Source organism: Haemorhous mexicanus, chromosome 7, assembly GCF_027477595.1.
Source record: "Haemorhous mexicanus isolate bHaeMex1 chromosome 7, bHaeMex1.pri, whole genome shotgun sequence".
NCBI lineage: Eukaryota > Metazoa > Chordata > Aves > Passeriformes > Fringillidae > Haemorhous > Haemorhous mexicanus.
The window spans coordinates 38449704-38472810 of record NC_082347.1 but is presented as its reverse complement, the minus strand read 5'-3'; the positions used below and the strand labels follow the sequence as shown (position 1 = coordinate 38472810).

The 23107-nt window shown below is 45.7% G+C and overlaps 2 protein-coding genes across 8 annotated transcripts in view; both read right to left on the bottom strand.

The window, feature by feature from the left end:
* The window catches only part of HTRA1 (HtrA serine peptidase 1), a 33086-nt gene extending 18633 nt beyond the window's left edge, over window positions 1-14453 (bottom strand). Inside the window, exon 1 of the mRNA XM_059852111.1 lies at window positions 13988-14453. Within this exon, the coding sequence (XP_059708094.1) occupies window positions 13988-14438 (451 nt within the window). The 5' untranslated portion in view covers window positions 14439-14453. The remainder of the gene's footprint in view (window positions 1-13987) is intronic.
* A 5027-nt stretch (window positions 14454-19480) lies between these two features.
* PLEKHA1 (pleckstrin homology domain containing A1) overlaps window positions 19481-23107 on the bottom strand; it is a 35312-nt gene continuing 31685 nt past the window's right edge. For 5 of the 7 annotated variants that reach the window (XM_059852117.1, XM_059852114.1, XM_059852115.1 and 2 more), the window contains one exon: window positions 19481-22585. In XM_059852117.1, the coding sequence (XP_059708100.1) occupies window positions 22256-22585 (330 nt within the window). In that variant the 3' untranslated portion in view covers window positions 19481-22255. The remainder of the gene's footprint in view (window positions 22586-23107) is intronic. The other 2 variants (XM_059852116.1, XR_009487231.1) reach the window with 2 other exon arrangements.

Sequence of the window (23107 nt, the reverse complement as noted above, 5' to 3'; positions counted from 1 at the left end):
CCCCACTCCAGGCTGCTTCCCACCCGTGCCCCCTGAGGTCCATCAGCTCCATGGATGATGGATCCCACCCTGTTTTGGAGCCACTGAGCCACCCCCAGGGCTGTAAAACAGATATGACAACACAATGGGACCACAAAGCTCTGCATTCCTGGCCAGTGCTGCAACAAAAGCTCATGGTCACTGAGGATTCAGCAGGGGCCAGTGGGATTTTCAAATGCCACTGGATACCCACCTCCCGTTGTGGCCAGCAGAAAACCTGTCTGCACCAAAAGTTTAAAAATCTCTGGGAAAAACTCACAATTCTGACACAGCCTCTCCTTCTCAAGCAGTTCAGGGGCAAAAACATTGCTTTTTAAAATTGGGAGCAGCTATGCAAATTGGGAACACCCCAAGGAGTTATTTTGTATTTGAGAAACACCCTTTGTTTTCATTTCAGTTTTATCTGGCGCATCCATCTCCTGTTTGTTGTACAGGCACAAGCCAAGCCTGTAACAGGCTTTCAGAGGAGCATTAATGTGTTGTGCTGCTCCCATCCATCTTTGCCATTTGGCTTCTAAATCCCTGCAGAGATTAAAGCAATAAGCAGCTTGTGGATGCTGTAAGTGCCTTTGACAGTGTAAGAGGACGATTTATTTGCAGCATCATAGAAGGACTATCCCATAAACCTATCCCAATACCAAAACCCCAAATGCCCTTTGCTGTTGGAAAAACCAGAGAGGAAAACCATGCAAATTTTCAAGCACACACGGGAGGCACTAATGATTTGGGAACAAAATGCCCCTGCTACTAACACTAACCAGACACTGGTGTGATTCAGGGGTGAACATGTTCCAGGTGACTTCCCAATGCCAACAGCACACGCTGTCCCTCAGGAGAGGGGTGCATGCTCCACCCAAACACCATCTGTCACTCAGGGACAGGTTTTTTCCCTTATTTATACCCTGTGAAACATCTCAAGGGCTTTTAAATGCAACCAGGCTCAAGCAGCAGCCGCAGCAGGACCCACCAAACCTGCTGGGCTGTTTCAGAAATGTTTATCTGCTTTATGAAGCAGCAACACTGATCAGGAAACTTTTGTCCTCACCTCACTGTTTTCCCCAAGAGTATTCAGTGCTTTCTGACTTACACATGAGCTGTAGCCCTTGGGCTTTCACCCCACAGAGGCATAAGGGCTGGCTGATTGAGAAATACCAATTTATCAAAGGATTTATATTCCCTGCTAGAAATATTCAGTATCAAACAAGTCATTGCTGCCAAGCTGACAATTATCACAGGGACAGTTTTGGCAAAGTGCTACAATAAGAAAGGCAGTCTGGAATTATCCACTTGCATTAAATAGGTGTGCTGGGACAGATTATCAGGTGGGATTAATGTGGTGCTGGGCTAAAGCTCCACAGGGCACTGCTGCAGCCATGGATATGTTTTTTGATCACTGCTTATAAAATGATTTCATCTCAGCTGCAATGCTGTAGACATCCAAAGGTCACATCCTGCCCTTGGGAAAAAAAAAACAAGCTCCACGGATGAGGGAACTACACAGGCAAAGCCCAGCTTTTTTTCATGCCTTCAATCTTTTTTGCTTTTAGCTATTGAAGGGGAAAAAGGATGCCCAGGCTGTACATGGTGAGACTGCTAATACCCCACCTCAGAGCTGCCTTCCCTTGGAACTGGAGCCTACAAAAGCCAGGATTTCAGAGGCAACAGTATTTTGTCCATGATCCACCCCCTCAAGCAGTCCCAAACTAAACTGCAGAGAGAAAAAAAAAGTTCAGAATTTCCTACTTTTGAAAAAGTTAGATAATAAATACTAATTCATGGCATACTGACCCAAAAAGCTCCCAGCAGCTGGCCACGCCTGCCTATTGCTTATGTATTAGGAATTCCTGCATTGTGTAACACAGTTTTGCAACTGCTCTTGAACCAGTGCCCATTTAAATGGAAAACATACCTTTTTAAAGCAAAAAAACAACAGGCAAAGCACTGATCTTGGTGGATTCGTCGATGAATGATAACAAAAAAATCCTGCAAACTGATCTTTACCATCAACATAAAATCTGAAGGCTGTAGTAAAGTATTGATACATTGAAAATCCTTTTATCACTGAGATAAAGGATAATGAAGGGCAATAAAAAAAGCTGATTTCTCTTTGGGGTTACTGAGCTGCACATGGGGAGCTGGGAGCTGCACTGATCTTTCCTACAAGAAACCACCTCTGAGTGAAATTTTACCTAACATTTGAGCCCAGGCACAAAGGACCACGTGGAAGCTTAAATGGCCATAAAAACACCAACATTACAAATTTAATATGGGCAGATGCTCATTCCTCAACCAGCACAGGGCAGTTTCCAGCAGTGAAACTGAGAACTTCACCAGGTATACTTTCCTCTTCTCTCTTACACATCTATTTTCCAGCTGTAGCAATAGCTCAGGGCCTTTTAGTAGCAAATATATGGTTTTGGTTTGGGGTGGATTTTTTTTTTTTGTGGGGGTGGTGTTGTTTTGGTTTGTTTCTAAATCATTGAGAGTTGGGCTTGAATAAAGCTCAAGTTCCTAAATACCTTCAGGCTCTGATGTTCAAATCTTCCCAGACTGCTCCTCTTTCTATTTATATGCTGTGATTATTGTGTTTTGTAATGTTTTCATTGAACTATTGCACAATGCCCTAAATGCCCACGAGCACGGCTGAAAACCTTTATTAATTACATTATAAAGATGATTATTGTGAATTCAGTTAATGACAAAAACCAAAATATAAATAGGTTATAGCATGAAAAATTCCCAAGGCAACTGAATTCTTCAAGGACTTCAAAGGTGTGCTGGCTGCCAGCCCTGAAATGAGAAGGCAAATCTCTGCCAACTGGCATTAACAGGGCTAATAATCAGTAAACAGACTGCTAGGAGAGCAAGACAGAGTACCAAGCCATGAAAAAAAGCACACCCCGCTGTAAACAACTGAAGTAATTTGGTTTCATAAGGAGGAGCCAAAAAGCAAATTAAGATCTGGGTTCTGGTTAGGTCATTACTCAAAGTGGCATCGCTGCAATGATGCTCACAGCTCACACATGCTGCTGCTTTTGGTGGTTATTTTGAGCTGAACTGAGGAGATGCTTTGGAGATAGAAATCTCACCAAAGTAACCTCTCCCCTTCTGCTGGGAGAGCTCTCTGCTGCTCTGGAAGGGCTGCTCTTGGCATAGAGAAGGGAGCTGGTCTTCAAACAAAGTTTTGGGCACATCTCAGTCAGACATGGGGCTTTCACCCCTTTTCAAAAAGGGTGTTCAGCTCTCCAATCCACTGACTGAGGTGAGGAACAAAATAATTATCCCATTTAATGGGACTTTTTGTCTTAGACATGATAAAAGGGGGAAAAAGGCATATCCCAGAAATTCTCTGTGCCACCCTCGCTGAAGGGCTGCAGTTCCTGGGATAACTCAAGATACTTAACTGCCCAGGCTGCTGAAAACAGGTGAGGTGATTTCCTCCTGCACTCACCACTTGTTTAGACACACACAGGGGTTTGAAAGCTTGGGCTTGGGATTCTCTGCAGAACGAAACCAAAAGAGCTGCAGCACTCACGAAACCTCCGGGCTGCCAGAACCGGTGACTGCTGACACAAACCACAAACCAAGTTTTGCTTGGAGAGCTTCCACCCTCCCAAATAAAACTCCAGCCACTGGTGTTTGTACAAACTTCCATTCATGCCATAAAAACCTCCAAACCTCTGACTGTGGAGACGAAAAAACTCCAGCAAAGGCGCTCAGCTCACCGAAAACAGGGGGATCAGCAAGCCCTGCTGGAGAGAGACAAGGAAAAAGTGTGGGAACCCCCTGCCACACTTTCTTTTTTTAAATTACAGAAAGCTGCAAGCCTAAATATTCCACTTCCTATTCAAGGATAAGTTGTGTAATTCACCAAAAAAAGGGTATTACGCAATGAAAACACTAAGAAAATAAGGAACAACACTTGACGTGTCACAGGCAATTTGCTCAAGAGCAGCTCTTAGGTCATTGGAGGGAATTTTGAGAGGTCTAAACCACAGCACCTTGTTAACACAGAAGCCATTGCATCAGTTATTTTTCCCCCTGTATAATCCATGCAGAAACTCAAGACACCTCACAGATTTCTGGGAGGAAAGTCTGCATTACTGTGACGTCCCTAAAAGCAAAAATACTTTCATAGCCCGAAAGAATGGTAAAATAAAATGCTTGAAATCTCTCCAAACAGTAAACTGCACAAATCTGGTCTTCATTTAAAATATTTCCTGCAGCAAGAACCACTGCAAGATTAAAGTGAGGATTTTAAGTGAAATTGCTATTTGGCAGAAATGCACACGTGCAAAGGGAAACTGAAGTCCATTTTCATCACCATAATATTTAGATGATCAATTCCTTCTTGGCAGTCTTCAACAAGGACTTTGTATTTTCTCTGCTAATCCAAAAGCAGAAACTCATTCATTTTAATCACTGATTTTAAACAAAGATCTGCCAAGCTAAACAAAACAGGGGATCTACAGAAAGTTCATAGAACAGAACAGCTCTCAAATTAATGGCAACACAGGACAGATTTCAGAGCAATGTGTGGTCACTCATAGAACAAAAAGAACATTTGAGTAACAAAATAAAGGTGAAAAACTTTCACGTTTTAATTGATATTCTGCTCATTAACTACTGGCCACAAATTAATGCTTGCCCTGAGAAGAGCTTGGAAGGGAGAGGTGTTGAGAATCCAGTTGTAGGAATAAGTGAAAGCAGATGTTGGCAGCACAAGAATGTTACAAGAACATCTGATGTCCCATTCCTGGAAGTGTCCAAGGCCAGGTTGAACAGGACTTGGAGCATCCTGGGACAGTGGAAAGTGTCCCTGCCCAGGGCAGGGGGTGGAATGAGATGAGCTTTAAGGTCTCTTCCAAGCCAGACCACTCTGTGATAGTAAGAATTACCAAGTTACAGGGAGGGAATGACAAAAACAGTTCTTGTGTATTTACGAAACAACAAAAAGTATTTGAAGATAATGAAATTGCAAAGCAAAGCCTTCAGAGAACTTTGGTCCAACCTCTCTAGTCCAGCTTCTTCCTTAGTGGGAATCAGACCTCTTTGGCATCCACTACCAAGGCTGTTCAGGATGTTCTTGCCACTGAAAATGGTCAATAGGCAAATTGCTTATGTAACATTCCCACAGCTTTCTTCTAGGAAGTTCCTGTATAATTTCACATTTACACTTTCATTTTTAGCCAAACAGGAACTTTTCCTAGCACTTCTCCACAAGGCAGAGTAAGTGGGAAGTAATCAGACATGGAACATCTTTGTTACAGCTCAGCTGCTGAATTCCTATAGATCACAGGACTGGAAGGTTCTGCAGAGAAGGAATGTCCTGGATGGGTGCATCCTGCTCCAAGCTGTGTTACTCAGTCTCCATGCAACTTGTAAAAAGCAGTCAGTGCATTAGTGTCTTAGATTCAGCTCTAAAATGGGCATAAACCCTATTTTATCTGATTGGAACAATCTCAGCCCTTAGCAGCCCTTGCAGAACCTCACAGGGAGAAAATATGTATATAAAAACTCTCAGGAATGCCAGAAATTCCTTTATAAACCAAGTGCACTGGCTTGAGTGCAAAACAGACTCACAGTTATAGCAGCAAGGAGCAAAAACCACCAGACTTTTGAGCTGATGAGGCTCAAAAGCAACTGGGTGTCAGGCAGGAATCCAAAGAGGAGCAACAGCTCCATCTAAAACAACAGGAAACTGCAATTCCTTCTGTAAACAGCAGTGGTGAGGTGGGAGGAAACCCAGCTTGGGCATAAACAGAACAGGGAAGGGAAGGGAAGGAAAAAAGGAGAGGAAAGGAGGGGAGGGAAAGGGAAAGAAAGGAGGGGAGGGAAAGGGGAAGAAAGGAAAGGGGAGGAAAGGAGAGGAGAGGAAAGGGGAGGGAGAGGGAAAGGGAGAGGGAAAGGGAGAGGGAGAGGGAGAGGGAGAGGGAGAGGGAGAGGGAGAGGGAGAGGGAGAGGGAGAGGGAGAGGGAGAGGGAGAGGGAGAGGGAGAGGGAGAGGGAGAGGGAGAGGGAGAGGGAGAGGGAAGGGAAGGGAAGGGAAGGGAAGGGAAGGGAAGGGAAGGGAAGGGAAGGGAAGGGAAGGGAAGGGAAGGGAAGGGAAGGGAAGGGAAGGGAAGGGAAGGGAAGGGAAGGGAAGGGAAGGGAAGGGAAGGGAAGGGAAGGGAAGGGAAGGGAAGGGAAGGGAAGGGAAGGGAAGGGAAGGGAAGGGAAGGGAAGGGAAGGGAAGGGAAGGGAAGGGAAGGGAAGGGAAGGGAAGGGAAGGGAAGGGAAGGGAAGGGAAGGGAAGGGAAGGGAAGGGAAGGGAAGGGAAGGGAAGGGAAGGGAAGGGAAGGGAAGGGAAGGGAAGGGAAGGGAAGGGAAGGGAAGGGAAGGGAAGGGAAGGGAAGGGAAGGGAAGGGAAGGGAAGGGAAGGGAAGGGAAGGGAAGGGAAGGGAAGGGAAGGGAAGGGAAGGGAAGGGAAGGGAAGGGAAGGGATGGAGCAGCCCTTGGAGGAGGAACAGGCCATTCCTGCAGCAGCATTGCCATATTCACACAATACTGAGGGGGCTCAGCCAGGATGACTGATTAATTAATTAATCCCCATTAATTGGGAGCCAGAAGCCCTCTGACAATGGCACAGAGCTCTGGTGGCAGTGCCAGCAGTGCCCTGCACAGGCAGCAGGAGCAGCACGGACAGGGAGCTGCTCAGGCACATGGAATAAAGGTGAAGAACAATTCAGGGCAAGGGCAAAGAGTGCTAAGCTGGAAAATATCATTAAAAAAAATGTAATTCCAGCAGCCCTGTCTGAGCTGGAAGCACTAAGAAATGTAAGTCAGGTAGTTATGGAAAAGAGTCTGCCTCATTTCCTGCAGACAGAGGAACAGAATATTTCAGCCAACAGGTTAAAGCAGACAATTCTCTTCTCTGCAGAAGGCTGAAAATACAACAGATGAGTCAGGAATAATTTCTCCTCTCCTTTTTTTTCAGCCCTGCTCAGTTTGTGTCCCTTCCAAGCTGGGTCATCATCCTGCTTTACCTCCCAGCTCCAACTCAGTGCAGGCAGAGAACCAGCAAAATAACCTCAAAACTCCCATTAAGTACCAACGAGGTGGTAATTCCTATAGCCCACATGCAACCAGCAGCTGCCTGATCTTGAGAGTTCCTCCTGAAATTATAAACCCATTAAGATCTCATTTTAAGTATGTGAGAAACTCTCACACTGCATCTTCAGAAGAAATCCCTGCTTAAGAGAGACTTAGCTTCAATTTCCAGGAACCCTGGTATGAAGACACCAGGGAATAAAAACAAGTTCTTGTTTTCATGCTTCTTAAAGTTCTCTCTAGCCTAAAAAAAAAAACCTCTTAAGGGGAAAGCCTATAAAAAGCTTCCTAAGATGCTGCTTTTCTGCAGCTGGAGGAGGCATTGATTTCACCACTTCTCTGTGGCAGGACTTAGGAGTTGATACTAATAAGAATCAAATCTATAGGAAAAAATAGATAGAGAGCCCTCAGAACAGTAATAAAACAGACATCACTCCTATTCTGGTGTGTTGTAATTGTACATTACTTGGACCCAGCATAATTACATTGCAAAGCCTCAACAGCCTGAAAAATCTGTCAGCCCTTGGCAGTATTTTCTACATCTGTCTCAAGAATCACTCCAAGACCACCCAGATTTGTTTTAATGTGGACGTCAGAAATCAGTGAGTGGCTGGGAAGTGAACCTGGAGTGATGTGGAGGTTCCTTCTGCCACCCTGCCTGGGGAGCTGCAGCAAGGGGGTGGCACTGCCACTGCTGAGGCAGCCACTGTCACACAGCCCTGCTGCTCCTGTAGCTCCTTATGAAAGGTTCAAAGGACAGCAGGTCTCAATTTCACCCTCTCAAATATGCATTTCCAAAGATATTTAGTCCTGATTATTATATTCACTGCTCCCCTATCAACAGCAGCTATTTTAATGTTGATATTCTTATCCCCACACCTATCCTCCTTTATTTTATGGACCATCTGAGTATTTTTCATATTTACTAGTGGCTCCTGCTTGCCCTCTTTCAGGGTCTGAATACAGAAGAAAACAAGGGTTAGCCAAGCTTTACCTTCATAGATTGAGGTCTACAGAGAGATAGAGAAAGGGCAGACACACCAAACAGTGCCTGTGCTGTCCTGGAAAAAGGAGTGAATCATCCCTTCACCACCACAAATGTTGAAGCATGAGATTCCTGGGGGGTTGTGTTTATTTTGGGGGTGGGATGGTGGGAGGGGAGAGACTTGTTTGGGTTTCTCTTCCTTCCTAGTGCTGGGTGCACCCACTCCTTCCCTCCTCCAAGAGGAATTTCTGCAGAAGCAGATCGACAGATCATCGATGCTGCTGGCAGGGCAAAGCCAAAACTGCAGCCTGAAAGTTTGAGAAATAGAGTCATGGAAAAGGAAAGTAATGGAAAATGGAGCAGCAATGCTGGCAAGGTGCAGAAAACTGAGCAGGGACTCATGAACGCTCAGTTTGCTCTCAGCTCTGCTGCTGGCTGACCTTGAGCAAAGCTCTTTATCTTTCCCTGCCCTAGATTCACTATCTGTGAAACGGGGCAATGACAGCAGCCTCTGGAAAAATATTGAGAGCTCCTCTTAATGTAACCCTCTGCTACAGAAAATATTTCAAATTTTAGACCACTGGGTAACTTCTGTGCATGGCTGCCAGATTTACTAAGCATTATTTTATCCATCAGTTGTCTGGCAACAAAAATCCCAGGGCTTCCAGAAACATTTTAAGCACCATAGCTCTGTCTCACTGGGATTTCCAGCAGCAGTTCTGCAAAAGGGGATGTAGGAATTATTCACTGCACATCCCTCTCCCAATGTCTCAGAAAAAAAAAAAAAAAAAGCTTTACAACAGCAAGGAGATGGAAAGACTGAGAATTCTTGATGGGGAAAAAGTGACAGAGCCAAGAATGAGGTTTGGTTAACCAATGCCACACAGAGTTCTAGTGGCACTGCTTGCAGTGACAGGGCCTGGTGCCAGCCTGCAGGAAAGGCAGAGGAAAATGCATCTGCTCACACATGGATCACACTTTTGCTCTGATTTCCCGTTTTTTCCCTCCAGAAACAAGCTCCTGGCAGAGCACCTGTAACAAATTGCACAACTCAGCTGACCTCCAACCTCGTCAGTGCACCAGGGTGCCTGATATTAACCCAGAAATTCAAGAGCTGCTCTGCCTGCATAATTCATCTCCAGTTGCTAAAATGTGGTAGCAAAGATCTTCTCAGTTCATTAAGCCTGAAAATAACTACTCACCTGTGTCTTGTCTCACAGGTTTAAGATATTATAACTCTCCTGTTACCTACAGATATAGGGTCAACATCCATTAGTGAAAGATCAATTATTTTATAGCCCTTTGATATAAGGGAGTGGAGGCTTATTTTTTAGTTATATTCTTCTCTTTGAAGCAGGACAACAAATTTGGGATTCACAATGACCTGCACACAGAAAGCAAAATAAAGTCTTTTATTCTACATCCTGAACACAGCCTCCAAAATAATGTCAGGTATTCACTTGGGCCCAGTTACAAGGGCAGTGGGACTCAGTGCCAAGTCCAGCCAGGGATCCTGGAGGCCCCAGCAGCTCCTGGGAGTGAGGAATGGCTGTATTTACAACACAAGTCCCACAGTACCCCAGTTTCTATTTCTGACGTTGCTTTCTTTCACTCCAAGCACATGTAAATTCACATTTGAAAAATATTTTCCAGCTTCTCCTATTTCTTGGACGGCAGAGCCTGAGGGCTGCTCAGGATCTGCTGCCTCCCTCACATCCTAACAACACTCCTGCTGCTTACTCATGGCCTCAAGTATTCCTGCCCAGTCCACAGGTACCTTTACATTTCAAAGCCCAGAAGATGAAAGGATTGAATCTTTCCTTGTTCCAAATCTGTGTTTACTGACTTGACTGTTTGAAGTCTGGAGACTGCAAAATTACTGCCTGCTCCTCAGGAAGGAAATCTAGATGTGGAGAGGAGAAAAGGTGAGCTGCTTCTGACAAACCACTTCTTACAGTTGCCTCCTCTCCGAGCTGAATACTTGGCTTTGGAAAAGCTTTTTAATCCCACACTTGGGAATTGGTGCTCTTCTGGAAAGATGTTGCTATTTATTTCCATTGCCTTCAGCTGCCTCTTATTCCCTCCCTCCCTCCCTCCCTTCTCCTGCTGCTGCAAAATAGACTGAGGAGAAGTTGGAAAAGAACGATGTTCAGACCACCCAAACAGCAGCTGAGGGAGGAGATGACATTTAGCAGCACTGGAATGGCCATTTGTGCACTCAGACCCTAAAAACCTGCTCCTCCTGGGTCATTTTTAATAGACTTGGCACGTGCCAAGTAACCTGCCAAAGTCTCCCAACACTTCTTCAGCACACAAATAACAACAATAAAACCACCACCATGTGCCTGTTATTATCTTCAGGGAAGCAGCTGAAAGCCTTGTCCATAACAACAGTATCAACTTCCCTCTTGATAAATATCTGGCCGAGTTCCCAACCTTCACAGATTTCCCAGCTGAGTTTCTCTCCCTGCCCTGGGTATCCCTTCCTGCCAGGCTGAGCAGTGCAAGGCACAGGAATGCAGGCAGGTCCCTCTCCTGCCCATCCCCTGAGCACTGAGCTCACTCCTAGGCTGCTCTAGAAGGACTCAGCAATGAGAAATGGTCATTGACCACAGAGGTCCTTTTCTCCTGCCAGATAATGACACTGAGACACTTGGATGCCTGGTGCATTTCAAAGCACAAAGTCAGGCACTTTGCAAGAAACTGAGTGATTTTTTTTTCTTGCTTCTCCCTAGCTGTGTGTAGAATGTGAAATCAGGTGATGGAGCAGCAAAGCCTGTATCTCAGTGATACACAGCTTTTACAGTGAGTTACCCCTCTCCTCTGCCTTCTCCCCAGGCAGTCCAGCTGGAATGACCTGCTTAATCCAAGCCATGAGAGCTCCCATCAAACCCCAGATGTGACATCATGGTGAGAGCATGCCTGGGACAGATGTCAGAGCCACCTGTGACAGATGCCAGCAAGCTGAGGACTGCTGAGCTCACTGAGATACCACATTAGACATGGTAAACCTAATAAAAATATGAAAACATAGAAAACCAGCTCATAACCAGGCAGAAAGTAGTTAGAAATGGAGAGCAACCACAAGGAATGTTCTCCTTCCTCAGGTTAATGAGGAAAGGACAAATCCAGCTTAGTTTGTATTTTACAGTGTGGAGAGAAGGGCACACTGTCCCAAAACGCCTGCCAACACTTGTGGGAAAAACGAGGAAGGGAATAAAGCCTGGTTCAGATTGTGTGCTGAGCCCTCTTCCCTTGGTCAGCAGGAGGGATTTAAGGCCACCAAAAACATATTTGCAGAAGGAAAAAAAACATCCTCCCAGCATGCTGAACCTCACCACTGAACACGGAGGTCTCGTGGCAGTGACCTCGCTCCTGGGTGTGGGATGCTCTGGCACAGCCACAGTTTCTGCCCAGGGGACATTCACCTCTCTCTGTGCCTCTGTGTTTGGTATCAGCACACTCAGAGCTGCAGCAGCACAGGCTCTGCAGGCCTGAACATCCTCTGATGGAAAGGGAAGATTTCTTCAGTGGCAGCTGCAGCTCAGGAGCCCTGCCCAGACTGGGGTGGCACTGGTTCTGCTGCCACAGCACAGCTGGACACTGCTGGCAGGGACTGGAGGTTTTTAAGGCTCATTTTGCACAGGGAATCATCCCCCTTAGGCACACAGACCCACAGCACCCTGCTCCTGCCTCAACTGCATCCTCTCAAACACTGCTGGAATTTGAAGAGATTCCCTGGGAATTGCTGATGGACAAATAACCAGCACTGGGAGCAGACTGTAGGAAATGAAAACTGAAAATGACAGAAAGTTTTACTTTATTTTAAGCAATATGCGCAGCATTGTACTTGACCAGCTACAGAAATAGTGTGAAGTTTAAAAACAACAAAAAGCACTTTCCAGACCCTTTCTCTATGTTCCTATTCCTTTGTTTCCCAAGGCTGTTGTATTGTATTGACCAAATTATTTACATGGGCGTGTTACTATGAAAAAAAAGGCTAGAGATAACTCAATCTTTAGGTAGAAAAGCACTCCTGATGGTGAACTCAAAATAAAATTAAAAATTAACTACTTTAAGGGGCCAAATATTAGGCAATGCTTTTTCAAAACATCGATTCAAGCACTCTACAGCCTACTCTCCATCCCTTTTTATTTCAGGTTCTCTACATGTGAAAAAAAAGCTTTGCTGGTAGCAATGTTTGCTCTCATCCAGGGATAAACATGTGCTACTGGTTGGCTTCTCCAGCACTTTCTTTTTGTTCCAGAGGTGCAAGAGGGCAAAATGATTGTCTGGAATTACTCCTGATGGATCTACAACAGCAGAGCTTTCCCAGACAGGGACTCTGTGCAGCCCGTGCATTTTCTGTACCCCCCACCAGAGGCACGTATTGCTCCCAGCTCAAACACAGCCCCAATTCTGCAAACGTTCAGCAGAAAAGGCTGAGAAAACAACATTGGTTTCACGAATCCAGAATAAAAATCACAAGGCATTGTCTTACCCTGGGCATCAGGAAACTGTGGGGTGAAAAGTTTGATTGTCTCCAGTGACAGCAAATGCCAGCATCGTGCCATGGAGCACAACACAGCTCTGACACCGAGGGGACAACCAGGGGTACAAAAAATTGATTGTGTTGACACCAAAGCTGTGAGCTTGATCTGTAAGCTGAACACACAGCCTGTACATCAGAATGTTTTTCTGCTGGAGAGATGATGGAAGTGTAGAAAAAGATATGTTTTAAAAGAAAGGAAATCCAGAAATGATACAATTTATGCCAAAATAATTAATCCTCACTAAAACAGCGCTGACTTACTAGAAAGTGACTACCACTTCAGAAATAAAGGCTGAATTCATGCTAATTTTTACACGTTACCCCCTAACGGTGCTGAACGGCTTGGAAGGGATACAGAGCCTCGGCTTACGGGGTTTAATCCAGCCCGTATTAGGAGCTGCATCCTGTGACGATCATCCCCTGCTTATCCCAGCTCGGCTTTGCCCCGCTTGGTGTCACATCCTGCACCCACCGCTCCTACCACACCGAACACTTCTCGGGGCTGCTCAGCCCAGCCACTCCGGCTGCTCCGACACCGTTTCGTAACCCGGCAATGCCTCTTTGCACCGTTTACAAATAATTTGCATCCGTCCTGCCCTCTGAGTACCCACATTACATTCGGTCTGACTGCGCTGACAACTAAAGAATGCCGAAGGAGAAAGGCCACGCATTGTTACTTCTCAGCGGCCATCTCCATCCTTTAAAAACCCCCCAAAAAAACCAACACAAAAGTCTAGGCTGAGCTTAACACGCTGTTAACAGGCTTCTCCCTTTCAAGCAAGTCTTTTATTAATCAGAGCGCATCTGCTAAGCCGGGCCAAGGCAGGCAGCAGCCTGCTCTGCCCACCCCTTTGCTCCATCACATCCGAACGGCTCCTGCATTCCTGGCTTTATTCCCTGGGGCATTTCCCTGTGACAAAGCCGGGTCGGGAGCGCGCTCGAGTTATTTCTCCAAACTTTGCTGGAGCAGCATCGCCGGCCCGGGCTCCGCAGCCGTACCCTCTGCTCAGGGTTTGCACCAGTTTCCCCCAGTTTCGAGCCCGGCATCACCCCTCGGGGAAGTGGTAGAGAAGTTTTAATCGAGTACGGGGTTTTTCACCCCCCTGCACTTGGCAGCCGCTGCCAAACCTCATTCCTGCTCCGGTTCCTCGCTGAGCCGGAGCGGCCGGGTTGAGCCGCGGCCAAGCCCAGTCTCCGACTCCTCTCCGGAGCCAGCGGTGGGAGCACGGCCGGGAACCCGCATCCCGACCCGGCCTGAGGATGCTGGGGCCGAACCTCCGCGCATCCCCCGCACCCCGGGCCATCCCCCCCGCGCATCCTCACCCTGCCCGCAGGCTCCGCGCTGGATGGCGATGATGGGCGGCTGCCGGAGGCGCTCCGCGCGGCGGCTGGCGGCCCGCAGCTGGCAGTGGCTGGCGTAGGTGACCGCATCGCTGCCGCACACGGGCTCGCTGCTGGTGCACTGGCAGCGCCCCGAGGCCGCCCGCTTGCGCACGGTGGCCGAGGCGGGCACGGCTCCGGGCGGCAGCACGCACTGCAGCCCCTCTCCGCAGGGCGGCCCCGCGCCCCCGCACGCCTCGCCCTCCTCCGCGCCGCACACGCGGCAGCAGCCGCAGGCGTCCAGCACGGGCCCGCCGGGGCAGGCTGCGGGCAGCGCCGGGCAGCGAGACCGATCGCAGCGCTCGGGGCAGGCGGCCGGCGGCGCGGCCAGCAGCGACGGCAGCGCGGAGGGCAGCAGGGCCGCCAGCAGCAGCGTCCAGCCCCGCAGCGGCATCGCGGCGGCTCCGGGGCGGCGAGCGCGGTGAGCGCGCCGGGGGCCGGGCGGCCGCTTTAAGGGAGACGCGGCGGGGCGGGGCGGGACCGCGGGCACGGCCCCCCCCGGGCTGGGACACCCCTACACCGCCCCCCCCGGGACAGAGACACCCTCCCGGGACAGAGACATCCCCCCGCCCCGGGACAGCCGGAGGTCCGGCGCTGCGGGGAAACTTGGCGGTGAAAGCACCGAAATCGCGGCCGGCGATTAAGATCGGGGGAAAGGCTGATAAGGCGCTCCTGAGAACCAGGGGAGGGGGATGTGAACGCTTCCCCACCTCGGGAATTACGGGAAAGCAATCCAAAGTAAGCGCCGATAAAGCTTCCGGCTGATAAGGGGATGGGGGGAGCCGGCGCCGTGGTGGAAGGAGTGAAGGGATACATCCATTCTATGGAAATGTACGCAAATATCAGACGATTTATATCAATATCAGTTCCCCGCCGGGAATGGCCGGTATTCCCGTGAGATCCCCGGCTCGGGAGGGCGCGGGAGGTGCTGGCCGGTACCCGAGGGATGGGAGGAAGGATGCTCCCGAGTCTTCTGCTCGACCCCGCGCTGCGCCCGACAAGCTCAGAGCCGCAGGGCGAGGTGGATACCAGCAATTAGCAGAAGGTTAATCAACCGAAATAATAATAGGGAAAAAAAAAAAAAAAAAAAGAAAAAGGAGTTTTCCACCCTCTCAGGCAGGCTGATCCCATTTATCCGGCAGCTGGGCACCCGCCAGAACCTATGGACAGCGGCCTCTGCCATCTGCTATTCGGGCACATACGAGGTGCTCTGAAGGAGGTTTAATTACAACCAAGTGCCCTCCGAGGGACAGGGCATCCTTGCCAAAGCTGAGAGACAACGGTTTAACAGAGCTGGAAACTAAGCAAAGCCAATTTTTTTTTAATTACAAGCCGATTAAACTTTTGAACTGACTCCCAATCTATAATTATTTCAGTGTACCTTTATCAGGAGCCGATAACCAAGCAGCTAATGAACTTCACAACTCATTAGGCAAGAGGAAATGCTGTTAACTGTTAGATGAGCTGCGACCAAGGAGTTGAACTTGTCAGCAACTACATTAACACAAAATAATTCAAAATATTTTCTCCTAAGAAAAGTTTAACAACGAGCCATTTGAGCTTCCCAAGCACCAGAATTCCAGTTGTTCCAGGGAACACCATAAAAACTTATCAAACTGTGTGCAAAACTTACTAAAGTGTTGGTTAGTACCTGAAGTTTGAAAACTACGTATCTTCCAATGTTGCCTGTTAAAATTCCAGTGTAAATTCTTTATATCTGCAGTTTTCCAGTAACTTCTACGCTCTGCAAGAAAAGAGATTTCAGGAGAATTCTCTGATTTCAGAAGCGACCGACCCAAGCAGTAAAATTGAACAATTCACAGAAAATTGACTTAATAATAAAATAATTTGTGGTAACAAGTCTAAGAAAAAGCTCGAAAATATTTACAAGTTAAAAATCTTTTAAATGTATGTACATATGTATACATATGTATACACCCCCTTATATATATATATGGGAGATATATATATCCATGCATGTATATATGGATAGACATCATGGCTAAATGTTTCCAAGTAATTAATTATCCATTGCTTATCGACTACTTTTAACAGGTTTTGTGGTTTTAGAAGCTTGGGGGTTTTTTGTTTGGTTTGGGTTTTGCCCCTTTTAAAAGAAAGACAAGTCTTTAAGGAAAGGTGAAGAGCTTTTAGCAAGAAAGAAAAAAAGAAACAACAACCCCCACCAAACAAAAACCAAACCCAAACTCATTTAAAAGCAAACAAACAAAAAACACACACAAAAATCCAAACCAGACAAAAAAAAAAAAAAAAAAAGGGTTCAGGAATGATCTCAAACTCCTATTTGGAAACAGGAACAGAATATTCAAAGATAAGTGAATTATTGTGAGGTCTCGTCCTCCCCAGCCTTGAAAGGCTCTCTGCTCTCCTCTCACATTGCTGTGGTCAGATAACTTACTGCTGGAAGCCACTGGAGCCTTATCTCCACAGGCAGGAAAAAACTACCCACAGTGGGAAAGCTCCAGGTTCTGTCATCCTCTCTCCATGGATGGTTGTCTCTTTTTATCTCCACCTTTGATAGTGGTTGCTCTAGAGAGCAAAGGTGTACAATTGTATTTTTAACACATCAGCCAGCACTATCAGCTCCAAACTCTTCTTGGTAAGAATGTAAATCTTCTATTGAGTATTAAAAATATAATATTTTACGATATTAATTTTATAGTTACCATGTAGATGCACAAAATCTGAATATAAACGTCTTGCTTTCCAGAATAACATGACTCTTTCTGGAGGTTAATAAATTAGCTTACTGAAAAATAGATTTGTTAATTGTCTATCTGATCTGTGCAGAAGTGCCTTAGACCCCAGAGATGCTGCACACCCAGTAATTATTTTTTCTCCTCCACCTGACACAGAAGAGCTCCCCAAGCCAGCAGACATTAACCACCAAAAACACACTCCAGAGTCTCAGAGTTAAAACATCTCTGATTTTTCACACGGCACTGGGTGATAGGAGGCTCCACCTAGAGATCACACAGTAGAAATTCCCCTAGAGGTGTGGAAGTGTGGGCACTGCTGTCAGGGCTCCAGGGATGCTGTGCCAGCCTGCCCTGCAATGTGACCCTGGGACACACGGAAAGGGGGGGAGCAAGTAAAGGATGAAAAAGGGCACACTTGGGAGAGATAAAAGGGTAAAGTCTGAGTCGAGAAGGGTCCTGGCCAGAAAAGAGGATGAAGGAGCTTTGGGAAGGCTGGAATGCTGATAGTCTGAGCAAACTCCAACATCTTGGACTTTGCAGAAAGCTTTTCCAGCTTTATTCTGTTTGCTTCGTTATGATCATGATTTTGCTGCATGCCTTAATTGCTTCCTCTCAGATTTTGTGTGGGGGGGGAAGTGCAACAACCCTACTCCCACCTCCCAAAAACCCAGGACTTCTCCACTTTAACATACCAAGAGAAATCTTACAAAAACTGAAAGAAAAAACCAAAACCTTTACAAAAACTAGATTCATTGCTACATACAGAAAAAAATGCCACTGCTTTGAGAGAGAATGGCTTCAAACCAGGGAATTTAAAACTCCACGTTCTTTCCCTGATATAATCTAGCCCTGGTGCTCGACAAGCCTTAACTGCTGGCATAATTTACAAACGAAACGAACCATCAGGGTGTCTTTTGTAAGCCTGACACGAAGCCAAGCGACCTGCCCCAAGAAACAATTGCTAATCTGCAGCGAGCGTGTCTTTGTGGTCAGGTGGCATTTCCTTCCTGGCGGAGGGCAGAGCTACCAGCAGGAGCGCACGTAGGACACCGCAGGCTGTAAAACAACCCTGAAACTTGGTCATTTACAGAAAAAAAACACTGCCCCGCGAACTGCCACCCCTCTGGAGGGGCACAGTGCAGACAGGTGGGGACAGTGGGATCTGGGTCTTTGGGGCCAGTCTGGATTTCAGGAGAGCATCTCTGAGAGAGAACCCTTCCGTGTAAAGACAGGAAAATCCATGTTACATTTTCTTCCCCAGGGATGTTTTTTATCAGTATCCCGTGAGAGCAAAGGTGACTCAGGTGCCCCAGAACACAGAGCGACAGAGTGGTTTAAATTCTTACAAGATGCTGGTTTAAATTCTTGCAAGATGCGTTCACTGTGCATCCTGATAGGCAAAATTCCCTTCGTTTGAAATGCAAATCCCTAATTACAGTGTCAAAAGTGACACTTTGAAGGGCAGCGTTCCACAACTGCTAGGCCATTAGTAGTGCCTTCACAAATGAGCCCCAATTTCTTTTCCTCAGAGGAAATCTCAAGTGAAAAATCCAGGCAGACACAACTCCCAGGGCAGGATTCAGGTTTCAGTTCTCCAGAGAGCTGCATTCAGTATTTCACTATTTCACTTTACCTCAGAAGGGCTGCAATAGCTCACTGGCTTGGAGCATCAAATAACGTGTAGGCTGTTCTGCAAAGTTCAGATGACTATTAAGACATTAAATGAAACTGTTAAAAGGTAAAGCTGCACATGGCACAGAAGGCTTCACTGCTTTAATTTCAGCTTTTAGACTGAAATTCCCTGTCTAGTATTTCCCTTTCTTCCATTTCTTCCCTTTCTCTCACCTCTATTTAAAATGCAATTGTTAAAAACCAGTACTGTTTCTGTTCCACACCTTCAGAGTGTACACATTAAGTGCACCCTGTAATTTCCCCATCCATTATAATACTTACCATAAAACCTAAAATAAAAAAAAAATTAGCCTAAAAAAAGAGCAAAAATAAAAACAGCAACAACCAAAAAACCCAACCTGGAACAGCCCAGTGACTCAACAACTGGAGTCTCCAGATCAGTTTTTCAGTATGAAATAAACTTTAAAAGCAGATTAGTACTAGACTTGATTGATTTTTAAAGCTGGAGTGTGACCCCTAGGTGGTGCTGACATCCTGATATTCCACACGGTAAAGGAATATTCCACTATATTAAACTGCATCCTAACACATCACCCCTCAGCAGCTGCCCCCAGGAATGTGCACTGCAGTCAGCAGTTCCATTTTCTGTAAGGATTTTAACACAGTGAGTTTAAATCTGTGGCCACACAGAATAATTTGATTTCCTCTTCAGTGCAGGGGCAGAGTGCACAGCCAGGTGGTGGCAGTGGAATCTGGGTCACTGGGGCCAGTCTGGATTTCAGGGAAGCATCTCTGAGAGAGAACCCTTCTGATCCATCAGTATAAAGGCAGAAAAATCCATGTTACAATGCTTTTTTAATCAATATCCCTTGTATAACATGTACAACTTCCACAGAAGAAACTGAGATTAGCACAAGAAAATCAGCTCAGTCTGTTCAATTTCATTCTTAGGCTACACAACCTGATTAGATTTGAAGAATTTAGATGCTATGGCTGGATAAAGGAGAATCTGATCTCTTACATGATGGAAAAGAATACATTGCTCTGATCAAATACTCATAGTGCAAAGAAACTCAACCAGATGTTAAGTTACCCAAACTGATTTATTGACAATTTAAATGTGACATATTTACAGCACTGTTTCTAAAATAATTTAACAATTTTCATAGATTTATAAAAGTACTGATAAATAGGAGACCCTGACAGTGACCAACCACAAATATTTCCCTATGCTACCGAACTACAACAGTAGTTCATTTCTTTTTTCATTTTTTCTCTTTTACCCTCTTTTTTAAAGTCCCATAATGGAGCTGCTTTACCTCCACCCAATGTGTAAAATTGCCAATACCAAAATACAATAAAATGACCATGCAGTGTGAAAGCTGTACCAGAGCAAGTGATTTCAGATGTTAGACTACAGTAAAAATATTACAATGCAAAGTGTCTTCCACAAAGAATGTACTTGTGAAAAAATAAGCTTTTAAAGAGCTAATGGTTTATTTTTATAGAAATTAAAACCTACAATACTAGTACAGACATTTACAGTAATTTCCAATTCTGTGCTAGTTTTCACATATATCTAAAGTCAAACAAAACCAGTAATTTACAGACACCACTGCTTTGAGACAGTGGTTAGTTAGCTTATGGATAAAAAAAAAAACAAACCCCAAAACCAAAAGAAGGTGCTGATATAATTTAAGGTTTTGAATTTCATTATATTCCATTCTTATATAACACCAATTATTCTGTCCTGGGATCAACAAATTGCTGTGGTAAAGCCATCCATATCTCTCAAGCAGGAAGTCAGTTTGGAAGTTGGAGAGAAGATGGACTTGCCTGATATGTATCTTAGGTTCCAGCAGACAAAGAAAGTCTCTCAAAGCTGGACAATTGGTGTAGCAGACACAGGGCTGGCTACGGCTCTGTGGAGGGATGTTTAGAGATAGGTATTTGCTGAGTCATAGGAATTGAACCAGGAGTCCTCACTCTGGTCCTCCAGGCCTGCTCATCTCTCTGTGACCCCATAGGCTAGTTTCCCTAACCCTTACAATTGGTCAGTTTTCAATCCTCCCTAACCCTATAAAAGAAGCTGTCTTGGCCCATTCCTTTAGAAGAGCTGCTATGGGACCCTTCGTGAGACCCTCAGAATAAACCATCGTGGAATTTTCTGAAGCCACCTTCTCCTCTCTCTTCGTCTGCCTTCCAGGAGCCACGGCCAGCCACAGCCCCTGCCAGCAAGCTAAGAGCTGAAACCATAAAAGAGCTGATTTCACTGAGAGCTGACAATCACTGAGCTTGCTAGGGGCCACAGCTGTGCTGCAGTCTGGCCTAGGGCACCCCAGCCTGCAGAGGGCTGAGGTATCTGGACTGGAGACTGCTTGCCTGGGGCACTTTAACCCTACAGGGAACCAGCTGTGCTAAGAAGCTAGCCCCTGTGGCTTCATTATTTTACAACGGGATCACAGTAAGCAGCAGCATGAGATATTTGTGGGGTTGGGATTAAAGCAAATGGTTTTTTTCCAAAAATGATGAAAAGTACACACCACCTAATCCAATGCTTGAAATGTAAAGGTTCTCCTCGCTGGCATCACTGATGCCCCATAACACAATGTACACAAACAACAAATACTCACTTTTTAAGAACACATATTGCACAGCAGTGGGTGCAACACCAGAACACTGGTACCCCTGGCATAAACCTTATTTTAAAATGCTGTTTCAAGCTATGCTATCCAGAGCAACTCCAAGCCAACGCTCAAACCCAGTAAGAATGGTCTGTGTACATTACTAACCCAAAAGTGTTTCAACAACGTGAGAGAAAACACAGGCACTTCAGATTCTTAGTGCACCAAAAGTTATAGGCCACGATTGCAGGACTAGGAACAGTTCAGTACCAATAACAACACAATTAAAGGAGCTCTTCCACTGATCAATACAGAAACAAGAACTGCTCACAAAGCACTGGGAAGGAAATCATTCTCAAAACAGTAACCAAACAATACATTTAAACATTTAAGAAAACATAATTGCTGCAAAGCCTAATGTAACACAACATAAACCCTACTTAGTTAAAAAGATCTAAAGTGTCCAAATTCCAAAGTCCAAATTCTCTTCTCCCCCCCTCCAAAACACCAATACATGCAGTCCGTGGAAATCCAAATGTGCAAAAAGTTATAACCCACCTTTAGGAGTGCATCAAAAATAGGCTGACTATTCAAAATATTATTTTAGTGGAAATTTTACAGCACCATAACTAGAATTCCAAGGGAGTTCAGAATTCTTGTTCTGATAACAAATCAGTTGACACTGTTGATCTTAAAGAACAGAAGAAACATTTTGTGCATTTCCTGGTATCTGGAATTCATGGAGAGAAAATATTCTCATATATGCCTAAAATCTTACTGTAGTTTAAGATTAAATTAAATAATCACATTCGTTGGCAACAAGTTCTCCAAAACAGAGCATTAGTTGCAAATTTAGTAAACCTGCCAGATTAGGAATTAGAAGTTGCTGGTACCTTGCTTACTTGCAGAAGTACTTTTCTTTTTGTTTAATGCATTTTGGGTTGGTTTTTTTTCCTAAACTGTGCAGTTTGGCCCCTCCCTAGTAAGTGATTTACTATCAGGCTTTGAGAAAATGCCTAAGGTCCATCTCTGACCCTCAGCTGAAAGGCAACACACAAACACATTATATATACCCATGTGTGCACAGGAACACACACACACATATATATAACAGCAGTGCTCCGGTTTGTTTTTGTTTTTTTTGTTCTCATTTCCTGGAATTTTCTTTGGTTCAAAGTCCGAGCAAGGAAATTAAAGGACCGAACAAATGGATCATTCTCCAAACGCTTCCATCCCTACACATCACTAACTGGAAGGCTTGCATCATCCAGATCCACAAGGCCAGGATCCTGTTCCTGAGTGCCATTTTTGCTCCGGGGTTCCCAGGGGCCCCGGTCAGTCACTTTGGAAGTTGATTCTCTTGGAGCGACAGCCTGGATCTTGTAGCTCCTTGGCTTGGCCTTGGTAAAAGACTCGTGAAATCCTCGCTTCTCCAAGGCAGGGGGTTTGGGGTGAGGGGCTGGGGCCAGAGGGCTGCCGTGAGGGGCTGTGGAATGTGAGCTGGCTGCGGCTGCGCCGGCAGCACGGACAGCATGGCCGGGCTCGGGAGAAGGCTCGGGATGCTCCTGGAAAAAGAAGGCAATGTGTCAGAAGAAATGGCTGATGTCACGTCGGAAAGACGCGGTTTCAGATTTCACACTCACAACAAAAAAAAATAAAAATAAAAATATCGAGACAGAAAATACACAAAGCGAAGCATCAGCCACGGCAGCAGGAGGCAGGTGCTTTGTGAGGCACTGCTTTACTGAGTGGGAGCTCACAGCAGCGTGTGACAGCAACATCAGCTGCTGCATTCAAGGAAATTCAGTTCTTAAATCAAGCACAGCAGCTCTCTAGACTTTGGTCCAGCAATTGAGGCTCCTCATTTTACTAAGATATTTAATAACCTCTTGAAGATGCACACTCGAAAGGCCATTGACACTTTAAAGTCACATCTTTCCAAAAGAAAAATGTATTCAGATCTATTCATATAAATCAAGCACTCGTATCCTGGATCCTGAAGTAATGCACATTTTACTGTTCCCTGTTCTTGGAGCACCAAAAGTCTACCCAATTTGTCACAAGGACCAAACAAAAATTTTAAGCTA